The sequence below is a fragment of the Corapipo altera genome, unplaced genomic scaffold, assembly GCF_003945725.1.
Source record: "Corapipo altera isolate COAL_440 unplaced genomic scaffold, ASM394572v1 55, whole genome shotgun sequence".
NCBI classification, from domain to species: Eukaryota; Metazoa; Chordata; class Aves; order Passeriformes; family Pipridae; genus Corapipo; species Corapipo altera.
In genome coordinates, this window is record NW_020884882.1 from 5,893,626 (window position 1) to 5,915,632 (window position 22,007).

Genomic DNA, 22,007 nt, shown 5'->3' on the forward strand with positions numbered 1-22,007 from the left:
GAGAAGAGAAGAGAAGAGAAGAGAAGAGAAGAGAAGAGAGAAAGAAAGGAAGGGAGTAAACCTGATACTGCCCTGAGCTGGAAGGGATGGACTTCACACTAACTCTAGCAGCAAAGACTTCCTTTCTGTGAAGTTTATTTTTCTCCCCTAGGATCACCAATTGCTCCCCAAATTTAGGCTGCCCCATGTGCCCTGTTCTGGCCATGGCTGGGGTGTGGAGGGATCACCCAGCACCTACAGCGAGGGCTGGAACCTTAGCTGGCTGGGCTCTGTGGCCAGGGTTAGGGGGGAATAAGCTGGGGGGACCACTGGCAGGTTTTACTAGATTGATCCAGCTGGGCCCTGAGATTGCTGAGGGCTGGGGCAGGACTAGGACACAGCTGAGCCTGGAAGTGGCTTTCTGGGGCAGCAGAGATGCTGCCAAGCAGCCGGGGCTCCTGGAGCAGTGACCGCACGTGAGTGCTGGTGAATGCAACTGTGAGTGCAGGAGTGGGAGTGTAAAGCAGGTGCCTGGCGTACCCAGGATGATGCTCACAACTGTTCACCTTTCCCTGCAAATCCACCAGTTCCCCAGCAGAGCCACCCCAAATGCCCAAGTGCACTTCACGGCAGCACCTTGCACGGTGGGCTGCTCCGTGCAAGGCGCTGCACGGGGACGCAGCAGGATCGGGGATGGGCAGGGGACACTCTTGTCACTCCACGGAATCCACAGCAAAGACCCGCATGTGCCGAGAGCCTCGGGGGTGTCCCAGGCCCGGCCGGGGGCACCCCGCGTGCACAGCAGCCCCGCATCCATGCATACTGAGTAAAGCAAGGAATACATAGATTTTGCCTATCTGCCGATCAAACGCGGAGATCTGCTCTGGTAAATGATGCATTAGATGCGGTGGCTGTATTTGTTGTGTGAGTTTTGAAAGGGTTCCGATAATCTGGAAGCGAGAGATAAGGAACACCATTTATTCAGCAGCACTTTGGAACCAATTTTCAACCCTGTTCAACCCCATTCTCCAGCAGCCTCCAGGAGCCCAGGAGATAAGGATTGGGCTATTCATTATCTTCACAAGGAACAAAGATTAGCTAGCAGAGATGAAAAATTACCCCTGGATAGTAATAATAAGGAAGCGAACCTGGAGAGCTGCTGAGCCTATATTCTCCTTGCTGCCGGTGCTGCTTCTTCTCTTTTTAAATTCTCTCCCTCTTTTTTTGTTGAATCAATATTGAAAAGGTTGGTTCTTTTTTTTTTTTTTTTTTTTTGGGGGGGGGTGGGGGGAAGGAAAAAAAGCCTTCAACTGTCTATCATATTTTTCAATATGCAGAATATGGTTGTTACCGTGGAAGAGAGCAGAACACGCTCCCCCCTTCCTCCCAGACTTTCAGATGACATCTTTAGTACGAAAGCTAAACAGCAAAGGAAAACATCCTCCTCTTCCAGCGAGCGTGAGGGGAAAATCGTGACACCTTGTCCCTCCGACCAAAAATGCCTCTGGTGGCACGTGGAGGGGTGGCCCTGGATGTCCCGGGACAGGCCAGCCGGCGAGCAGGCACGGTGCGGTGAGCCTCGTGTGACAGCCCTGCGCCTCCGCCGGTCAGCCCCCCGAAACCCCCGCTGGGACACCCTCGTCTGTCCCCGCTTGGGGAAAAATCTGCAGCCTTCCAACCCCACTTTTCCTGTAGTTTTTCCACCTGAGCGACAGTTTCTCGTTTTGGAGTCGTTTAGTGCAGGGCGATCCCAGGGCGCGTCTGACGACAGCGTCTCCCTCTTCCTGGGCACGAGGGAAAAAAGAGAGGATATATATATGTATATATTTTAATACCTCATTCTTTTGTATTTTCCCCTGCATAAATCTGGTGATGTATCTGCTCTCAGAGGATGAAGGGTAATACAGGAGGAGTAATTAAAACACTTACTTTGGAAATGGGCTGCGTGGGGCTGATAAGAATTATCTGCCGCATATCAAGGACCCTTTTTCCCCCGAACCATATCACAAAGACAGACAGAAAATGCCAGCAGAATAGGATTCCCCCCCTCCTTTCCCCTGCTCACATTTTTACCTCCATTATAATGATAATTCCCCTCCCGTGAAACTTTTCTCTTTCCCTTCCCGAACCATATTTCGTTCCCCCACCTCCCGCAGGGGCCCCGCCGGACGGTCCGGCCTTTGTCTCTCCATCAATATGGTTTTCCCGCAGCCTTGGGCGGGGGTCCTGCCTTTTTCCCCCCTCCGGAGAATCCTGGCGCGCCCCACGAGGCGCCTCAACGAGGCCCCCGCGGCGCTACCCCTGCTCCCGTCACCCCATCCAGCCACCGGGCGCTTGGAGAGGGAAGCCCCCAGCCCCGCACACACACGCACCGGGAGGAAAATACCCAGCAGGTGAGGACTGCCAAGCTAGGGCTGGGGCGCGCAAACGTTTCCAAAAATATTCGTTCTGGCTGAATTTCTTAGTGGTCTACGAAATACGTATTTTACCGTCTCTTTCCTAGCCATAACAACGACCCGCCGTGTAATATCTGCTTGCGCCTCTTTCAGCTTCTCCGCTGCCTCACTTACGTGCAGGTGCATAGCCCGAAAGGCTGAGTTTGGAAGGGAGAGGGGTGAGAAGAAACACGAGGTTGTACAAAAGCCAGGCTGGTCAAGGGGAAAAAACAAAATCCGAGACCCCCAAGGCATTCCCTTCATTAGAGAGTGGAAACAAAATTAATACGAATAGGAATAATTTATACGAATAATTGATCCTAGGAAGCGGCTCCCCCCACCCTACGTTCCTTGGGATCCGAGGAAGAAGCGAGCGGCTCGGGAGAGGCTGGGGCTGCGGCGCCCGCCGCGCCGGAGCCCGGTTTCCCAGCGCCTGGGATGTGAGTATGTGTTGTTGGTATAATATCAATTCATTTAAAATATGAAAGTCAAGTCGCGTAGACTGTGACAGCAACCGTAACAAAAGGTGCAAGCAACAGACAATGTGATGTGCTTGTACAGATATTGTAATGATGCAAATGAAGTGGAGGGGACGAGCTGCCTTATTATGTACATAAATACACAGTGGCTCGCTGTGCCATCCGTGAATGCAGGAGAGTGAGAGAGAGAAGGGGAGGGAAAGAAGGGAGAGAGGAAAGGAGAGGGAAGGAGGCGGGAGGAAGAGAAGGGGGGAAGGAGGGAAGGGAGGAAAAAAAAAAAGGGCTCAGCTCGAAACTGCTGCCAGTTTTTCAGCAGCGCGCACGGCGGCAGCCCCTCCGCCGGGCTGCGCGCACCCTCCGCCCGCGGCACAGCCGCGCTCCCGGCGCGGGCAGGCGGGGAGGCTCCCGTGGCCGGACCCTTCCCCAGCCCGCGGAACGGCCCCGTCAGGAGCACAGCCGGCGCTTCCCAGGCACCGGGCGGAACACTGCAAGGAAAACGAGGACGGGCGAAAGGCAAGGTAAGGGGCCGCGGCGGCGCGGCTCTGCACGGCCCGGGGTCGGCCCTGCAGGCATCGAGGTGCGGGTCCCGCTGCCGGAGCGCTTCGCTCGGGGCGATTTTCCCCAGGGGCAAACCTGGCAGGGTTTGTAAAGAACGAAAAAATGTCCCCAGCACGGCCGGACCCCCCGGGCTGCTGCCTCCCGCCCCGCCGGGCTGAGGCCGGTGCAGCGCCCGGGGGCACCGCGGGGCTCCCCCGGCTCTGCCCGGCGGCGGAGCGCGCCCGAGCCGCTCCCGCACCGCACTCCGCGGGGAGCGGGACTGCCGGGCCGGGGCTGGGTCTGAGATTGGTTGTTTTGTTTTGGTTTTGGTTTTCTTTTTTTCTTTCCCATTGTCATAGGGATGATTATTTAAATCTCCATCTTGGAAAGTTGCATTTCACCCAGGGCGGCCAGGCAGAGATTTTCCCGGAGACAGGGTGTGCGGAGTCCTGCGCCCCCTCCCCGCAGCCACATCCTATCTCCTCTCTGCCTTTGTTGGCAGATTTGGGCATTAAAAAAAAAAAAAAAGATGCGAGGGTTTGTTCTGCCCCGAAAGCCGGCAGGGCCCGGCCCCTCTCTCCCTGCACCTGCCTGCCGGGGAGTCTTCCCGTCCCAGTCCCGTGCGGCAGCTTTACGGGGCTTTGCATGATTTAAAATTGCCCAGGCACATTGGGGACACGGCCGCTCCTCTCCGCCGGCTCTTTCACCCCCCCTCGCCTTTTTTTTTTTTCTGTTGTTGTATGTGCAAAGTTCCCCTCTTTATCCTCCTTTTGCTTTGGGGTGCTGAGGCTGGAAGGCAAAAAAAAAAAAAAAATTAAAAAAAAAAAAATAGAAGCGACCAAGAGTGGAGCCTGCCTGGATTTGAGGTGATTTCAATAAGAAAAGCGATTTCACTAAGGGGGTGCGAGTTTAGGTCGCGGGGATTGTTCTTCCCCAGAGCACGAAGCATCTTTATAAGACGCAATTATTTATTTTTTTCCTCCGAAGTCTAAGCCCCGGCCTGGATCAGCCCCGCGGCTCGCAGGGACAGGCGGCCACAGACACTGCCGGTGTCGGGCATTAGTCGAGCCCCGCTCCCCGTGCCGGGCCGGTCCCTCCCCAGCAAAGTTTTGTCTGAGGAGGAACAAATCAAACCTGCGGGATCGGCCTCTTTCCTCCCTCTTGCAACAGTTGCTTCCGAAATAACCTTGAAAGAAAAAAAAAATATAAAAAAATTAAAGCGAGATCCTACGAACGAAATCTTTCCTAGCAGCGCCTGAAAAAAATAATTATACCTTTTTCTGGACAAAGCTGTGCGTGTGCAACCCTCCCTACCCCCCGCACTTCGGAAACTTGCACAAAAGGCGGTTTTGTGGGCAGGCTGGGGTCGACTTGAGGCTTTTCCTCCCCTTTATTTGCAGCCGAGCGAGCTGCGGGGGTGGCGTGCACCAGGCAAATTGTGGACAAAGCGCAGGTGAAGGCGTGTGCGGGAGTGTGCCGGGGGCCAGGCTGAGACCGAGAGTTCCCAGGGTGGGGGACATACCTTGGAGAAATGGTGTGCGGGATGAGGGATAGGGTATTTACAGAAATAAACAAAAAAATAAGTTTTCCGCAATTTATTCCCCGAGCCGTATGTCTCGCTTTTTTTTTTTACTCTTTGTTTTAACTCAATGCAATTTAAAGAAGGGTCGTGTGGTTACGAGGTAACTATGTCACTTTATAACCCTATTAGGAGCCATTAATACGTGGTAGTAACGCAGGACAGGGGGCCGGGGGAGAAGAAAAGCAAAGCGGAGACAAGAGCAGAGGAAGGAAAACACCGAAAAAAAAAGAAAAGGGAAAAAAAAAAAAGACAGAAAGCAAGAACTTCCCCCTCCCCAAAAAAATCCCATCCAAGGAAATAAACCCGAGGCGGGGCGGGGGGCTGCTCGTCGGGACCGAGTGCCCGGGGCTCCTACCTGCGGGCGGCAGCCGCTGGCAGAGCCGGCTGGTGCCCAACCTGCGGCGGGGCGGGGGGCCAGGGCGATACGCCCACAGCGGGCCCACCCAGCCCCCTCCCCGCCGGCGGGCAGCCGCCTTGCCCGGCCCGCCCCGGCCTCGCACATCGCCCGCAGGCACCAGGAGCGCCGCGGCCCGGTGCGGGACTGAGCGCTGAGCGCTCTTTTTCTTTCTTTTCACGGACTTTTCCTGCCCTCCCTGCTTGCGGCGGCGGGTTGCACCTCACGAAGTGAGGAGTGGAGAACGCTACACGGGAGGTCTCGACCCCCAGGTCTCCGTTCACGGGGCAGCGGGGGGTGGGGGAGCGTGGCTTTCGGGGGGTCGCCGAGGGCACCCCAGGAAGGGGTGTCTGGAGGAATGTGCCCTGGGGTCTGCGAGTCCCACCCCCTCTTCCTCAGGTACAATTTTTCCCAGGTTCAAGCACCCAGGAAGAGGGGGGGGAAAAAAGAGGAAACCCCTCTCCAGGAGTGTAAATAAATGGTCCGTGTGCGGCGCCGGGGTATTTGTTTTCTGCCTTCGCCTCTGCCCAGGAATAGGTGTCACCTCCATCACATGGCGCTACTAACTGTTGCTAAAACATGTTGTCGTCTCCCCCCTCCCTTAACGATATGACATCACTTGTCAATCAAATCAAAATAACCAGTTGTGCTTTCAGGTCTGGGAAAGCTCCCTTATTAAAAGAGAAAAATAAAATGCAACGGCAATAACAAAATAAAGTTAATAAAACGGAGCCCGTAGTGTCCGGGGGAAAAAGCAGGGAAAGAAGGTAAACGGGGGATAACGGGAGCGGGGCCCGGCCGGACCCTCTCCCGGGAGGCTTGGCAGAAAATTGAGGGAAGAGCTGCTTAACCAGCCGTGTGAGCGGCGGGCTGCGGAGCGGAGCTAAGCCGCTCGCCTCCAGCAGCCAGCGCGGTTCGCTGCTGCTCCCGGTGGGTGAATTAATTCAATTAAAAACCTCAGCCGTGCCGCCGGGGCGTTCAGCAGCCGAGACCGGAGCCGGCAGCCGGTTCGCCAAATCCAGGCAGCGGGGATGGGACACGTCGGGAATAATAATAAAAAATATAAAATAAAACTATGAAATAAAACAAAATACTGCGAACCGGCTGGTTAGGAAACCTCCCAGTTCAGCCAGGTGTCTCGGCAGAAATACTTCATTCCTGCTGGAGGGGTTATTTATTTCGCGAAGGGTTTTAATAGGGTGGGGGTGCAAAAGGCGGGAGGTGGGTGCGAGGAGAGGTGCCGGCCGCAGCCAGCACCCGGCAGCGGGGAGGTGGCAGCCGGACCCCCGGCCCGGGGGTGGGGTGGGCGCCGGGGGATCCCGTCCCGAGGCGGCGCGGCCGGAGCCGCCGCCGCCGCCCGCTCGCCCCTTTTGTTTTGCTTCGCCTGCCGGCCCCCGGGTAACCCGAGACGGGGGCTTCAGGGAGCCCTGGCCGGGCAGCGCCGGGGTCTGCCTCTCCATAAATCAAGCCGCCTGATTAATCTTTACAATTTGTCTTTTAAAACAAACACGAACGAATTATCAGCTCGTTAACTGCGATTTTATCACCTGTCTAAAACAAACAGCCCACCCCACTTCCCCCCCCCCAAAAAAAACCCCCAAAACAAATCCAAAAATCGCGGCCCCGTGCTGATGGCAGGAGAGCAGTAATTAAAATATCCATATTAATAAGGGTGTAGCGAGGCACTGGGTTTTGCTGTCGGCCGGGAGCGGGAGCCGGCGGGGCCCGGCTGATCCCTGCCCCGCTGCATCGGGCGGGACCCCCCGGGCACGGCCTGCCCCGGCCCCGGTAGCCTCCGGCTGTGGGTAGAACGAGGCGCCGAGGGGACGTACCTGCAACAGCATGAGTTTATTTTATACTCACCTTTCTTTCAAAACGTAAAAAAATCCGTTTTGGGGCGATATTTTGTGTGATTTTGGTGCTCGTAGAAAAAAAATCGCTTTAGAGGGAGGAAGCTGGATTTTCAGAAACCTCGATTGATTTTCTCTCTGTCTTTTAACTTTCCCTTTTTTAAAATAATTTTTTTTTAATTTATTTATGCTTTGTTTCCTTTTCCTCCCGGGCAATACCTGCCCAACGCTCCTGGGCACGCTCCACAGCGCGGGGGGTACTTGCCGTCCCGAACCCCGGCCCCTCTTCCCACCAAGCCCGGCCCAGCGCCTGTTCCCGGCCTGCCCGGGCCAACCAGCCCGTCTCGGGAGAAGCCGGCTCCACCGCCCCTTCCGCGCCCGGCTGCCGCCGGAGGAGCTGCTGCCCGGCCCCACCACTTGCGACCACCCCCTCTGCGGCAGGAGGGGGCGAGGGGCGCCGCAGCCCCGGCGCCAGCGCGCAGCCCCGAGGTCAGGGTGCCGGGGCGAGCGGGACAACCCGGGCTTTGGGTGCAGGAGGCGTCAGAGGAAAAGATGAGGGGAGGGGGGGGGAGCATAATCTGCTCTCCCTGCCCCAGCCTTCGGTTCCCCCAGTCCGGCCCCCGCTCCCCCGCCCCGTCGGGCTGCGCTGTGGGTCCCCCCGGGGGGCTGCGTTGAGAGATCCCTGGGGGGAGGTTCTGTGGGGACAACGGGTGGTGGTGAAAGAATAGTTAAGAGAGGGAGCCCCATGTCGCTCCGGCCAGACGTGCTCCGCAGCGAGGAAAGGGAGTTTTATTATTATTACCGTCATCATTATTATTATTGTTATTATTTTAAAAAAAAAAAGTTCATTTCCTGGCGAATTTGGCAGTGACGGGTGACGTCAGAGCCCCGGCGTCGTAGTGACTGGGGCGGTCGGGCCGGGGGAGGCCGGCTCCGGCTCCCAGCCCCCAGCGCTGCCCGCCGCGGGGGCGGCCCCGGGAGCAGCAGCAGCATCCCCGGGGCCGCCCCGCTCCCCCCGCCCGCAATATCCCCGTGGGGCCCGGCGCAGCCCCGACCGGCTCCCGCGCCCCCTGCCCCGGCCGCGCCGTCGGGCTGGAGCCGCGGCCGCTGCCCGGAGAGTGGAGGGGCTGCTCCCCGCCGCCCCTGCCCCATTCCCCAGGCAGGGGCAGTGTCCTCGCCCCGCGCCCAGCTCGGATGGTTGAGGGAATGCCACCAGCATTTCCCTTTTCCCCCTAAAGCAGCGGCTGAGGAACGGGAGGGGAGCGCCGGGGAAACGGTACCTGCAGCAGCGCCCGGCCGCGCTCCGGGGAGTTAATTGTGACTTTCCTATTATTAATATTTTCCGCCCCAAAAGCGGACGGGTTTACCCGCACCTTTAGGAGTGGTGGAGTCCGACCCGCGCCCCGGCTGCTGCCGCTGAGCTGCACCGCAAACTCCACAGAAAACGCCTGTTGATTTAGGATGCGCCTCTGCTCCCCGGCCCAAAGCACACAAGTAATTGCAAATACTAAAACTGTGATGTTTATTTCGTTATTAATGTTTTCTTTTATAAAACGGGGGAGAATGGAAAAACAAGCGTGTTTGCCGTGCCGCAGCCCCACTGGGAAGGCTGTAGCCGGTCCCAGCGCCCTTGTGCCCCGGCCCGGCTTGGCTCCCCGGGCCCACAGTGGCCAAGAAACCCCAGCCTGGGCCCGGCCCGAGAGCTGCGGGCCGGGGAGCACATAGGGTCCGTCTCTGCCCCGCAGCCGGCCCGGTGCGGCCCCGCCGGCCAGGCCCTGCTTATCCCGCCGGTCCCCGGGACAGTCGCGGAGCCTCGCAATTATTTGTTTTTAATTATCTTTTTCCCCGATCCGGACAGTTATTTTAAACTAACGTGATGGGAACGACCACGGTGGGGTTTGTCCCGCTCCCGGCTGCGTCCTGCTCTGCCTGGTTTAAAGGATTTTAGCGTATTTATCTCCCCGGTGCCGATTTCCAGCCTCGGGCATCCCGGCGGCGGCGCTGGGAGCCGCGGCTCGGCAGCACCCGGCGGAGCCGGCCCCATCGCCGGGCTCTTCCCGCACTCTGTCTTCCCTCGCCCCCTCCGCATCCCCGCACACCCCGGCGGGACCCCCTTATTTTGCCGTCCCCGCCCCGCAGGGGCGTGCAGCACCCGGGCGGGGAAAGCCCCCAACGGCGCTGCCGGGCGAGCATGCTGCGAGCGGGGGAAGGGGGGCGAAGGAGGGGGTCTGCCGCGTTCCCCCCACCCTCTCCCCCCTCCGGGCCGGCTCCGTTTGGGGCCGGGGGTGCGGTTGGGGGCGGTGTGGGACGGCGGGATTGGCTGGCCCGGCCGCCGGCCTTGCGCGCCCCGGCCCGTCTGCGGCGCCGCGGCCAGCTGGCGCCAGCGCTCATATAGGATGCGCGGGGATGGGACCGAGCCGGCCAGAGCAGCGGCTTTGCCATCTGAGTAACACCCTCCATCCAGCCTCCTCTCCTCCTCCCGCGCTCGCTCTGCCTTTCCCCCCTCCTCTCCGTCTTCGCTTTTTTTATTCCCCCCTCCGTTCTCCCCCTCTTCCCGGCATTCGCATCCTCCACGCCGGCATCCATCGCCACCCAGCCTCCCGCGCCGGGTAAGTATGGGGCAAGGGAGGAGGGCGGGGGGGTCGCCGCGCCGCTGCCAGGGCGAACTCGCTGCCTTCTCTAAACACCCTTCTCCCCACTCTTCTTCTCTCTCCCTTTCACATTTCTCCCCCTCCTTTTCCTTTTGTGTCAGTCGGAGTTCTTACTAGAACTACGCTGTATTAGTTCTGCCGTTTTTCCTTCTTTACTCCGGTTTTGAAGCCAGCTGGAAAAACTCCTGTTGACGTTTGTAGCGAGAGCGGGGAGTGGGGGGGGGGAGAAAGCTTTTTCTTTTTTTTCTTTCTTTTTGTTTTTGTTCTGTTTTGTTTTGGGGTGGGTTTTTTTTTATGTTGTTTTTGGTAAAGAGTTTGGAATGGGATCTCTGTTTATTTTGTGGGGCAATGAGCAGGGAGGGCGCAAGGCAAGGACTTTTGGGGAGAGAATATTTTTGGAAGGGGGGAGGGGCTCTGCTTCCCCCTCCCCATCCTTGCACCGCTGGAAAAAGAACCCTGCCGGGAGCCGGTCCGGCAGGCAGCGCACCCCGGGCTGCCGAGCCGCTAACCCTCCCGTCTCTCCCTACAGGTGCTGCCCTGGCGCTTCCCCGGACCTGCCTACGCTACCCGCCTGTTGACAGAGGGACACGCTGACTTCGGGGGTCCTCCCCCCGTCCCCTCTGAGGTTGCGCTCCAGTCATCCGGCGGTTCTTTTTCTAAGAAAAGCTACCCCATCTCCTAAAACCAACCAGCAGAGCCAAAAGCCACCCCACGAGCAGCACCCCCACCCCCACCGAGCGCCGTTCGCTCCTGGCCCGGGGGTGGGCGGGAGAGGAGGCCTGAGGCCATGGAGGTGGCCACGGACCAGCCTCGCTGGATGGCCCACCACGCCGTGCTCAACGGACAGCACCCCGAGAGCCACCACCCCGGACTGGCTCACAACTACATGGAACCAGCGCAGCTCCTACCTCCGGATGAAGTCGACGTCTTCTTCAACCACCTGGACTCACAGGGCAACCCTTACTACGCCAATTCCGCCCATGCCCGGGCCAGGGTCTCCTACAGCCAGGCACACGGTAAATCAGCATCCCCGGCCCCTTCCCCGCCGTCTCCTCCAGGGCTCCGGGCCCCTCCGTACTGGCAGCGGGCGTCCAGTGCAGGGGCAAGAAGTTTCACTCGGGGCCGCTTCGGTGTGTCGGATCCAGGGAAAAGGAGATCTAAAACAGGATAGAAAGGGAGGCATGGGTGGATTTTAACCCTAGGGATAACCAAGGACTGGAGGAGGGGAGGGAAAGAAAGGGGGGAGTGAGAGAGGAAGGGGAAATAGTGTGCGCACAGGCAAAAACTTCTCAGACACGGCTACTTCCCGGATGCAAAATACAAACCGATTCAAACAGGCGATGGATTTTATTTGGGGGTGTTTTTAGGAGCCGAAGAGAGTGCGTTATGAGAGCTCAGAAGATAAAGCAGAAAGGGGTTTGCTGCCTATTCCCAGGGGTGGGGTGGGTGGGAGGAAGGGGGGTGCTTGGGTCCCCCTCCTGCTCCTATTGCTCCTTCTCGCCAGGCTGGCTGATATCTCCCTCGGCTGGGACAGGGTGAAGGAGCTACTGCGTCAGCCTGGCTGCTCTTCCCCGGGTTGGGAAGTCTCTCCCGTGGCCGGCTGTCCTTCGACTGCCCGCAGACTGAGGAGCTGCCCAGTCACGGGGAGCTGGGGAACTTCTGGGAGCCGCTCCGGGCTGAGCCGCCCCACGCTGATCCTAATCGCTCTTGTGTTTCTTACAGCCCGCCTGACCGGGAGTCAAATGTGCCGGCCTCATCTTATCCATAGCCCGGGGATCCCTTGGCTGGACAGCAGCAAGGCGGCACTGTCTGCCCATCACCACAACCCCTGGACCGTCAGCCCCTTCACCAAGACACCCCTGCACCCCTCGGCAGCCGGAGCGCCTGGGGCCATCTCGGTGTACCCGGGCAGCAGCACCTCCAGCACCGCCTCCGTGTCTTCGCTAACCCCGGCCTCACACTCCGGCTCCCACCTCTTCGGCTTCCCCCCGACCCCACCCAAGGAAGTGTCCCCAGACCCCAACTCCACCAGTGCCGCCTCCCCTTCTTCCTCTGCCGGGGCTCGGCAGGAGGACAAAGACAGCATCAAGTACCAAGTGTCGCTGTCGGAGGGGATGAAGATGGAGAGCGCCAGCCCGCTCAGAAGCAGCCTCACCAGCATGGGGGCCCAGCCCTCCACCCACCACCCCATCCCCACCTACCCCTCCTACGTGCCGGCAGCCCACGACTACAGCAGCAGCCTCTTCCACCCGGGCAGCTTCCTGGGGGGCCCCGCGTCCAGCTTCACCCCCAAGCCGCGGAGCAAGGCCAGGTCCTGTTCGGGTAAGTGTCGCAGCCCGTGGGCTCCCCGCCGCGCACCGGCCGCGTCCCGGGTGCGGGTGGTGGGTGTCTGCGCTGGCTCTTGGGGTGAGGGTGCAGGCTGCTGCGAGGCTGGGTGCTTGTGTCGGCCTTTCGGGACGGAGGGGAGGGTGACTGCTTGGTCCTGCTCTTCTGGGTTTTTAAACTAGGAGATGGAGCTTGGACCAGGCTCCTGCGGGTGCCAACACACCCGGGCACCGGCCCCAGAGCGGTCGAAGGGGCCGCGGGGCACGGGGCTGGGGCGGTCTGAGCCAGCAGAGCTTTGTAGAAAGAGGGATTGAGATGGAAAAAAAAAGTTTTTCTCCAAGACAGGCAGGCAGGCCTCAGCCTCCCGAGGGGATCAGGCCCGACACTGCTCCCCCAAATCAGGCAAACCCCTGCAGATGACATGTGGGGACTTCCCGGTGATAGGTATTTCTCCCTCCATAATTTCCATATCTCTTCATTAACGCCGCCCAAGGCCCCAGCGCAGGATGAAAGCGAAACTTCCCTGGCCGGTCCCCTTCAGATCGCGAAGGCCTTCTTCCCTGCACATTTTACAAGAGTAAAAGTTCAAATATAGTTTACATACCAGCGCAAAAGACTGAGGTGTCCAGTCATTGCTAACTTACTCCAGCCTAACTTTAACTAGAAAATACTCTTTTTTTCCCCCTGCCCCTGAACCAGACATATCTTTGCTTACAAACGACTGCCTGAAACCTTTCCCGTGTTCACAACCACTCCTTGCATTTCGTCCTAAAAGTGCAGTCCTAAATCAGCAAATTAGGCGATGGACCAAGTTTTGATCCCACTTTAAAATCACAGCAGTTATACAACTGGACAGATGAATTAAGACAATTTGTGTAATTCTTCCGACCTTCCTTGTTTGACATCCTCACCAACTAAATTATTAGATTAACTAAAATATATTGAGACTGAATTTAAACAACACTTTAAAATACATGGCTCTATAGGTGTTTGTGCATGTGTTCCATTGCACATATTTGCTTGTGAGTACACTACATGTTTTTATTTAAGTAGACAATAATGTAGAAATGTGAACTCTTAAGAGTTTTGCAACAAAAATACCAGCTATTTTACAAGCTCATCAGCTCTGTTTCAAATGGCTCCTTTGAGAGGAAAAATACACTCTTTCTTTGCCACTCTTTCAAGGCAGTTGCTGCTGTGCGTATCTATTTTTTGGTAGTGCAGAGAGTAGAAAATAAAGGCAAGTGGCAGCCTGAACCTCCTGAGTTTAGAAACTAATTCAAGATCCAGGTCTCTGAAGATAGATGGATCTAGAGTAGCTTTTTTATTTTGTCCTGTAGCCGCCAATGATTTTTAGATGGGGGAAGCAAGGAGCTTTTTTTGTTTTGTTTTACAGTTGCCTTTTTTTTTTTTTCTTCTGTAAGGGAGCTCCCAGTGCAAGGAACTGGGGAAAGTTCGTGACCACTCAGTGTTTTTGTAGGAAAACTAAGACTCACGACACAACGACTCCTGCAGCTTCCTGCCCTAGGAGGGACAAAAGCTACAAATGCAGCGCCGCAGAGCTCCCCTCATTTTTCACTCTAGACTGTGTTGTTTAAAAGCTACCCACTCCCTAGATTAAAGGAGACACAAGCCCTGCTGAACTCAACATGGCCTGCTTCAGTTATTAGCAAAAAGAATTTCCTATCCAGTTAAATACTGTAGGATTTGCATAAACTATATTAAGAGAGATTTCTATATTAAGCAGACCTGCCCTCGAACCATCCAAGGCAAATGAACTTTCAGCAGAGAGCTTTCGCAGGCAGAAACAGATATCTAGAAGTTGTATGTTGCGTTTTATTTAAAGCAGCCTTCTACAATGCTGTGTTTAGCAAGCTGTGCTACTAAAACTAATAACGAGGCAGTAATAAGGTAAACTGCTCCCTACCAAATCCAAACTGGACTGTTGAAAAGTCACAGAAAAAGAAAAGCACTCAAAGCCTGTTTTTTACAGTAATTTCCAGAGTGCTTGCTGAAACTGAACTTTCCCAAAGATCAGCATTAACAACGTTTTTCTGCTTTTAGAACAAAAATAATAACTGAGCCTCTGGCATTCTGTATCCATTCCCAGTCTGCTCGGCTCTACTTTCTCATCCTGTAGCATTTGCAACAAAAAAGAAAGCACAGAATGGGAGGTCTTTTTGCTTAGATTTAATCCCAGAAAACCTCTTCCTTTGGCTCTCACTTTAACATGTTGTGGGTTTGCAGGTGTGTGTGTGTTTGTGTACACGCGTACGTGTGTATTTGTGGCAGGAGAACACAGGATCTAACGACCGGAGTGCAATAGATACGGGAGGGGAGCGATGCCCAGTGCAGACTAAGGGAGTTCTTGTTACTGAAACGATAACTTCCATCTGACACAATAAGAGTGTCACTCTTTCTCACCTTGCAGAGAGTGCTGCCCGTTTCTGATCATGACATAAAATACTCACTGGAGTCTGGGAGTTCTCGAAACACCGAGCTCCTTGCTGCATGTGCTGTAGATGTCACTGCTGTCTGAATATGCTTGAATTAACACACTGTTTTGACTTCTGAAAAATGCCTAAAGGACAATGCAAAAAGCTTTTGTGAATTTGTTTTTAAAGAAAGAAATCCGGTTTCTTCGTGTTTCCATTTAGAAGGCAGAGAGTGTGTGAACTGCGGAGCAACTGCTACCCCTCTCTGGAGAAGAGACGGCACCGGGCATTACCTGTGTAACGCCTGCGGGCTCTACCACAAAATGAACGGTCAAAACCGACCTCTCATTAAACCTAAGCGGAGGCTGGTAGGTGTCTCTATTTCTCCTGGGTTTGGGGATAAATAAGGCAAAGGGACCACACACAGGCACAAGTCAAACGAGTCTCATCTCTGCTCAGCCCCTGCGTGGAGCCGAGCTGTACTGTACGCGGGGGTCAGTCACGGCGAGGTCACTGCCGTGCCTCGGGGCAGATCTCCCCCCTCCACCCCCATCCCGGCTCAGACGATCGCACCACCGAGCGCCACTGTCCCGAGCCTCCCCACCGCTCACAATGCACGCGGGATATCGTGTAACCGTCTCCCCGTTTATCCTCGGATGACAGCTTTTAATTTAATTCCTCATTTATTTGGCCTCTTGGGACGTTTTGGGCACATACCGGGAGCGAAACGGTTATGAGCGTGAATGTCCTCCACCGTGTACTAAAAAAAAAAAAAGTTCCAGCTCCAAAAAAGCAAAACAAATCAGATGAGTCAAAGCTACTGCTCCTTACTTAATAATTATTTGTATAAAAGCCATGAAGTAATTTTCACTCTTATATTCCCTGGCAATACTAATATTGGTTCCCTCCCCAGACAATCCCCTACTGTTAAAAAAAAAATTCCTATTATTTTTCCATGGAGTCACTTATACTTTGTATTTTCATTTGAGCGATTTAAAAAAAAAAAAGTCCTTTCTAAGCTCCTGGTAGTAGTTTCCTATCCGGATATCTGTACGTTAAAGATAAGGAAACTTTGTGTATCTGTTTCCTGACTCTAAAAGCTTTTGAGAGTTTCTATAGGCAAGCCCTGCCAGTCATGCTTGCTGTTTTGAAATTTCTAATACACTCTACTCCACAAATAATGCGTAAAATGCTAAGAATAATAAATATATTTTTTGGAGCTTTGTGATTTATGGTGCCTAAGTCTCTTAGCTATTCGTGGGCACGTTTCAATGAGGTTTGGAGAGCAGAAAATTGGCATTACTGCCCTAACACTGGGATAGGATACAGAAGATTTCTGTCGTGAGTCAGAATTTCAACTATGCAAGCTTCTTAATGACTTGCCTTCTAAAGTGACTGACATATAGAAAAATGTTAAGACAACAGTGTAACATTATCGTCTCTCAGGCTCAAGTGCTTTCCAGACTGAATGGGACAGGCCATAGAGTTAAGCAGCATAGTTGAGTATCAGTAAGCCATCTCAAATATGCAAACATAGGTCTCCACCTTCCAGTGTGTTGGGAGACTGTTATACTTAGCTCACTGTGCAGGGTTTGGGGGGCACTAAAGAGGTTTTCTTTTAGTGTAGTTGTTTTAATGTTTCATTTTGTTTTAATTGGTTTACAGCTTTGTTTATTGCCCCTTTTTCCACTGTAGTTTGCTTGTTTGCGGGGGAGAGGAGATGGCCATCTTTGGGAATTTGTTCATCTGCCATGCAATAGCAAAGTGATCGTATTAATAATGTCAGCGTTTGGATGTCTGGCATTAATTGTGTTTGGGTTGCATGAGTGCATTTGCAGTAGGGGGTACCCCCTCTTTCTGCCTTTGGCCTGTTCTCACGGGTGAGTAAGGGACTGAAATATATGAGTCTCCGAGGGCCTGAGTCTTGCCTAAAGCTCCTAAACCGTCCATCAGCTTTGGGAAAGTTGCAGAGGGCCATGGCGTAAATCAGGAGCAAGTGAGAACAGAACCCTGGGCTCCTCTTTGGCGAGAGGGTCGGGCTGTGCTTCCAGCGGCGCCAGCTCCCCACCGGGGCCGGCAGGCAGGGAAGTGCTCAGAGTTCTCTGGGAAACCCACTGCCCCAGGACTCAGCTCTGTGCTCATGGAGATGCCCTGTGCTATCCTGAGCTTTGCTGCTGCTTCACCCCACGGCTCTCTGTGGCTAATTGCAGAAATATCCAGGGAGCAAGGCCCCCAGGGAATGACCATGATTGATACACTTGTGGAAGTAAACTCTTAATTTAAGAAAAAGTCCTCAGCATTAATTCAGTAGCACAAAGTGGACTGTATTCTGACCACTTACAGAGGCAGGGCTGAAGCTTTCTAATACAAAATTATTTCCCAAAATACGGGGTGCAGTTAGTTCGTCCATAACACTTTATACATCACCATCCATGCACAAAGAATGCATTATTGTGGGGTCTGCTAGACAAGGGCCCATCCAGGAATCACTGGCTGCCTGCTGTTCTACTTTTCCTGTTCTTGTTTTGGGACTTTCGGTAAAAGTTTGGGCATTTTTCTTTCCCCTCACCTTGGTTTCGGCAGAACAATAGTTTTAGGAAAGGGTGCAGGATTTTTGGTGGTTTTGTTTTCTCTTAAGACAGTTGTTTGAGGGCTTGTCAGTCAAGGAACTGAGCAGGGACAGAGGCTGCAGGTCAGCGGAATCATTGCTGCAAGGCATGAAATTTGGTTTGCTAAATATTTAAAGAAAGTTGGAGCCGGTTTTGTTTTCTCCCTTTCACTTGTAAATGCAAACTGAATTTTCAGTGATGGCTCTGATAAATACTGCACCCAGCTAAGTAATGTGGTCGGTTTTCTTTTGTGTCCACCTTTCAAGGGCCAGAGTAGGGGTAAAAATCACATTCTTTAAGATTATTCCCTGTTTTCAAACCCAGTCCCAACACTGGCACAAACCAAATCGGTCATTAAAGAAAAAGAGAAAAGTCAAATTCGTTTTCATGACGCATTCTAGAATCCTGCAAGGGGAAAATCCGAAAAAATCACATTATTTTTCCTCCTTCTAAAATTTTTGTTAGAGATTCATTGTTTCTCTCCTTACTTCCTCTGCACACACAGTGCCACTGGGCTTGAAAATGCAGCATGCATAGGAGAATATTTAAATTTAAACAAAAACCTAACGGCTATAAAATGTAAAACTGACAGCAGCTTTCCTCCAGCCCCGATGCTCTGTCAAATCTTAGTAACTAGTTCTTCCCAACCTAAATATTGAGTCCAATTTGACCTTTCTCATGATCTCCCTCCTCCTGGCGATACATTTTAATTTTCTTTTTCTTTTCGTTAGTCAGCGGCCAGGAGAGCAGGGACTTGTTGTGCCAACTGTCAGACAACCACCACGACCTTATGGCGACGCAATGCAAACGGGGACCCAGTTTGTAATGCCTGCGGACTCTACTATAAATTGCACAATGTGAGTATTTACTCATCTCATGTGTCGCCGCTTGCCTGGCCGGGATTGATGTCTTAACTGCATGGTGTACACTAGGCTTTTATTGGTTTCAGGGGTTTGGTTGTTGTTTTATTCCTTCCCCGTCTCTAAGGTTCCCTTGGGAAGTGACAGCCGTTCTTTGTCAGCATAGTGATGCTAAGTTCAGTGACATTACAATGTATTAGCTTGGCTTCTAATGCTTGGGCAAACCAGGCAAAATAGAGCTACCACACTTGGTTTTAACTATGTTTTGTGTGCTGTTTCCCTCCAGAAAGAGAGGCCATTTGGAATGGGCTCCGTGCAAAAATTAGTCCTGATGGGCTATCTACATTCTGACTTTGTAAAAATAATTATATCTAAGGCTTCGTTGTATTTATTTTTATTTTTTTTTAAGAAATTATTCCTAAGCAGGAATTGCTTGACATGTTGGAACGTTACTTAAGCTGTAAGTAACAGAGGTTACTGGTACAAGATTGTTCTTGTTTTAGGACTGAATTTGGGTCAGCATGTGCCTCCTAGTTTGATCTTCTATTAGGAAATGTATGAGGACTGAAGGTTAGCCTACGGGAAAGAGAGTCATCAGCTGCCAAATTCAGTTCAATTTGTTTTTCATGTCTAGGGGTTTTTTGTGTGTGTGGTTTTATTAAACAAATCAATATAAACAAGTTCTGCAGAGAGAAACACCATTTTTTTTGGCCAGAAAAAGGTCTCCATCCAGGAAAAACACATGGGGGCTGTCCAAATATTTTCATTTTTGCACAATAAGGTCATTTTGTCTGCATGAGCCTGATTTTCTCATTTCTTGCAGGTGAACAGGCCTCTGACCATGAAAAAGGAAGGAATTCAGACCAGGAATAGGAAAATGTCCAACAAATCAAAGAAAAGCAAGAAAGGCTCTGAGTGTTTTGAAGAACTGTCCAAGTGCATGCAGGAGAAGTCATCTCCCTTCAGTGCTGCTGCCCTTGCCAGTCACATGGCACCCATGGGGCATTTGCCCCCTTTCAGCCACTCTGGACACATCCTACCAACACCTACCCCCATCCACCCATCCTCCAGCATCTCATTTGGACATCCACACCCATCCAGCATGGTTACAGCCATGGGATAAAACCTGATGACCAAGAGACCCACCCAGAGATTGAGAACATGGGGCTTTGCCTAAGATGACACCAAGTAAGAAAACATTCTGCCGAGAGGAGAATGTAGGGATGGAAAAAGGGCATCTTTGCTCCCATGTGGTTTTAACTCTTAATGCTGGACTAAAACCTTGCAAATGATGGGTCTTCTGCAGAAATGTGTAGTGGTGCCTGTAATGCACTTTGCCCCCTCAGGTATAAGAAAAAAGAACTCACCTGTTCGATACTTAATGGTCCAGCAAGAAGCAAAAGGTGGCAGAAGCTGAAGGAAAAAGCCTGGAACTGGCTTTCCTTTCTCTCTTTGTTATTACTGTGAATATTGTAAAGAGATGTAAGCAGCCTCCCAGGATGGAATTGGCTCACTGGAAGCCACACATGCTGGATTTCTATCATGGACTCTGTTTGGGATGGGAAAAAAAAGAAGAAAAAGAAAATGAAAAAAAAAAATAAAAGGACATCTTTATAAAACCGTAATTTTTAAAATCAGACACAAAGTCATATTTATTTTGTTTTCCACAAAAAGCCTCAACCCCTCTGATTGCATGTTTTTGTGCTGTCGTTTGCAATGGCTACCCTGTAAGAAAATCTGCCTTTAAAACAAGGAGGAGAGGGGAAACATACTCAACAGCCCACTTGGATTAGCTCCATCTATCTTCCATACCAAAATTACTAGTAAGGGGTAAAAGATTTCGAGGGGGAGGAACAAAGGAAAAACATATCTGTAATACGGGATTTTAATGTGCCCAAGATGGTGATTATTTTGACACAATTTCTTCATTCTTTTCCCTAACATGAAAGATTGCTTTAAAAAAACAGCCCCTCTTCCAACTACCCTGTTGCTCCTCAAAACAGACACCTAGATCGGACAAACTGCTGGGGGGAAAAAACTCTTGGGAAGGCAATCCTGCACTAGCAAGGGGTGAGATACAGGCGTTTACCAAACCGCGTTGCAGCTAACTTCTAGCGCAGCCGAAACCATCACAGGGCATAAAAAACATCCAACTCACAGACTTTAGAGGTTGAAGCATTTTTGTTCCGTTGTGTTGGCAGCTGTCGCTTAAAAATGCAGATTAGCTGCTTGGGTAAACTTCGGGCAGTGTGGCCACCAGGTCCACACGCAGCCGGCCAGCGCGTGTGCTGTGTCAGGCATCCAGGCCCCGGTGGACTTCACAGGGAGGAAGGGCAGAAATGGGGTTGAGATCACTGTAGAGGGGGGAAAAAGAGAGACAATCAGTTTGAGCTTCACACATCCGTCAAATCCCAGACACAGCGACAGCTGATGAGACGAGGGAAAGCATCGTTCCGTAAGGGGAACGTCTGTTTTCCGTAGTGGATTTTATATGAAAAAAAAAAAAAAAGAAAAAAAAGAAATTTAAATCTCCCATTATGAAACCATATTGTACGTAACTGACCGAAAACAAAGCTATTGCCAATGTGAAGTGTATTCTATTGATTGTTATGATCTGATGCCTCTCGTGAACACAAGCTCCAGTATAACATACAGTGTACATATTTAGCTATACTTCTGATGAAAATGCCCCAATGAACGGAGGGGTTTGATAATGTAAACCACGTAAGCTTAACTCTGTGACAAGCTTTTTATTTTATTTTTTTTAAATTTTAACTATTTTGTTGGGTTTTTCTTTTTTTGTTTTTTTTTTTGTTTTTTTTTGGATCAAGCCAAATTGTATCTTTACTGCAAAAGTCCTGCTTTAAAGAAAAAAACCAGAATGAAACAAAAATGGATGTATGTTAATTTTTTTCTAAACATGTAATTATAGTATTTTATAATTAAGAACCAAGCAGCCATGAAAATCCTGCTTTCCTCCTCTTTTTTTTTTTGGTCTGCGTAGGCATATAGGTGCACTTTGTAAAGAAGTGGAAATAAATGGGAAACTAAATTGATTGGGAGAAATCATAAGAATTTTTAATCTACTGAGGTAAAGAATTAGGTCCTTTTTACTTTTTACCTTTTACAATGGTACAGTTGTACATTATTTGTACCCAACTCAATTCTGTAGGATTTGAGCGGAGGGGAAGGGATGTGGGTGGAAGACAGGGATTACTGATACAGTTGACAAAGTGCAATATATTGTCAGTCACTGCAGCATAGACAACGGCAGTCGAGATTTAAATTATTTTGTACTTGTATCAACATAAAAAAAAAATTCTTCAGTATTTTCTGGTTTTATTTTTAATTTTTATTTTGCTTATTTTTGGATTAGTGAACTAAGTTATTGTTAATTATGTACAACATGTTTATATATTGTCTGTAAAAAGTGTATGCTTTCCTCATATTCCTTCAAGGTGAATATTGCTAAGAATAATAAAATACCTTTTTTGTGAGACTACCTGTGCCCAGCTTCGTGTCATAAAAGCTGCTTGTAATAGGGAGAGAGGGAAAATTATCGTCGTCATTGTTGCCAGTAGAATTACTAGCTTAAACTTTATGCAGAGCAGTCTATGATATTTCGAAAACCTACCAGGGTAGGACAAAAAAAAAAGTATTTGATGAATGATTCAGTATTTAAAGCACAGGTACAAAAGCTCATTCTCTGGTGTTGTTTTGGGGTGACGAGGTCACGCATTTAAGTGTGCTAAAGTTTCTAAACCAGTTTAAAATCTGAGGCAGCAGCCACATTGCTGATGAGGAACTGTGGTTTCTCTGAGATTTTTTTTTTTTAAGTGTTTGGAGAAAATACTTTTGAATTTAAAACACA

General features: G+C 51.6%; 1 protein-coding gene and 1 long non-coding RNA gene across 2 annotated transcripts; one reads left to right on the forward strand and one right to left on the reverse strand.

Annotated features, from left to right (window-relative positions):
• Window positions 1-3,949: 3,949 nt before the first annotated feature.
• LOC113945930 lies at window positions 3,950-10,915 on the reverse strand. The gene is made up of 3 exons (XR_003527220.1): window positions 10,816-10,915; window positions 4,565-4,616; window positions 3,950-4,219 (listed from the first exon to the last, which is right to left on the reverse strand). It is a non-coding gene; the product is annotated as an uncharacterized LOC113945930 (long non-coding RNA).
• GATA2 (GATA binding protein 2) lies at window positions 9,690-21,633 on the forward strand. Its single transcript, XM_027640702.1, has 6 exons — window positions 9,690-9,865; window positions 10,437-10,923; window positions 11,630-12,229; window positions 14,890-15,035; window positions 18,008-18,133; window positions 18,960-21,633. The coding sequence occupies exons 2-6, from the start codon at window positions 10,695-10,697 to the stop codon at window positions 19,257-19,259; spliced, it is 1,401 nt and encodes a 466-aa protein (XP_027496503.1). The 5' UTR covers window positions 9,690-9,865; window positions 10,437-10,694; the 3' UTR covers window positions 19,260-21,633.
• Window positions 21,634-22,007: the final 374 nt, after the last annotated feature.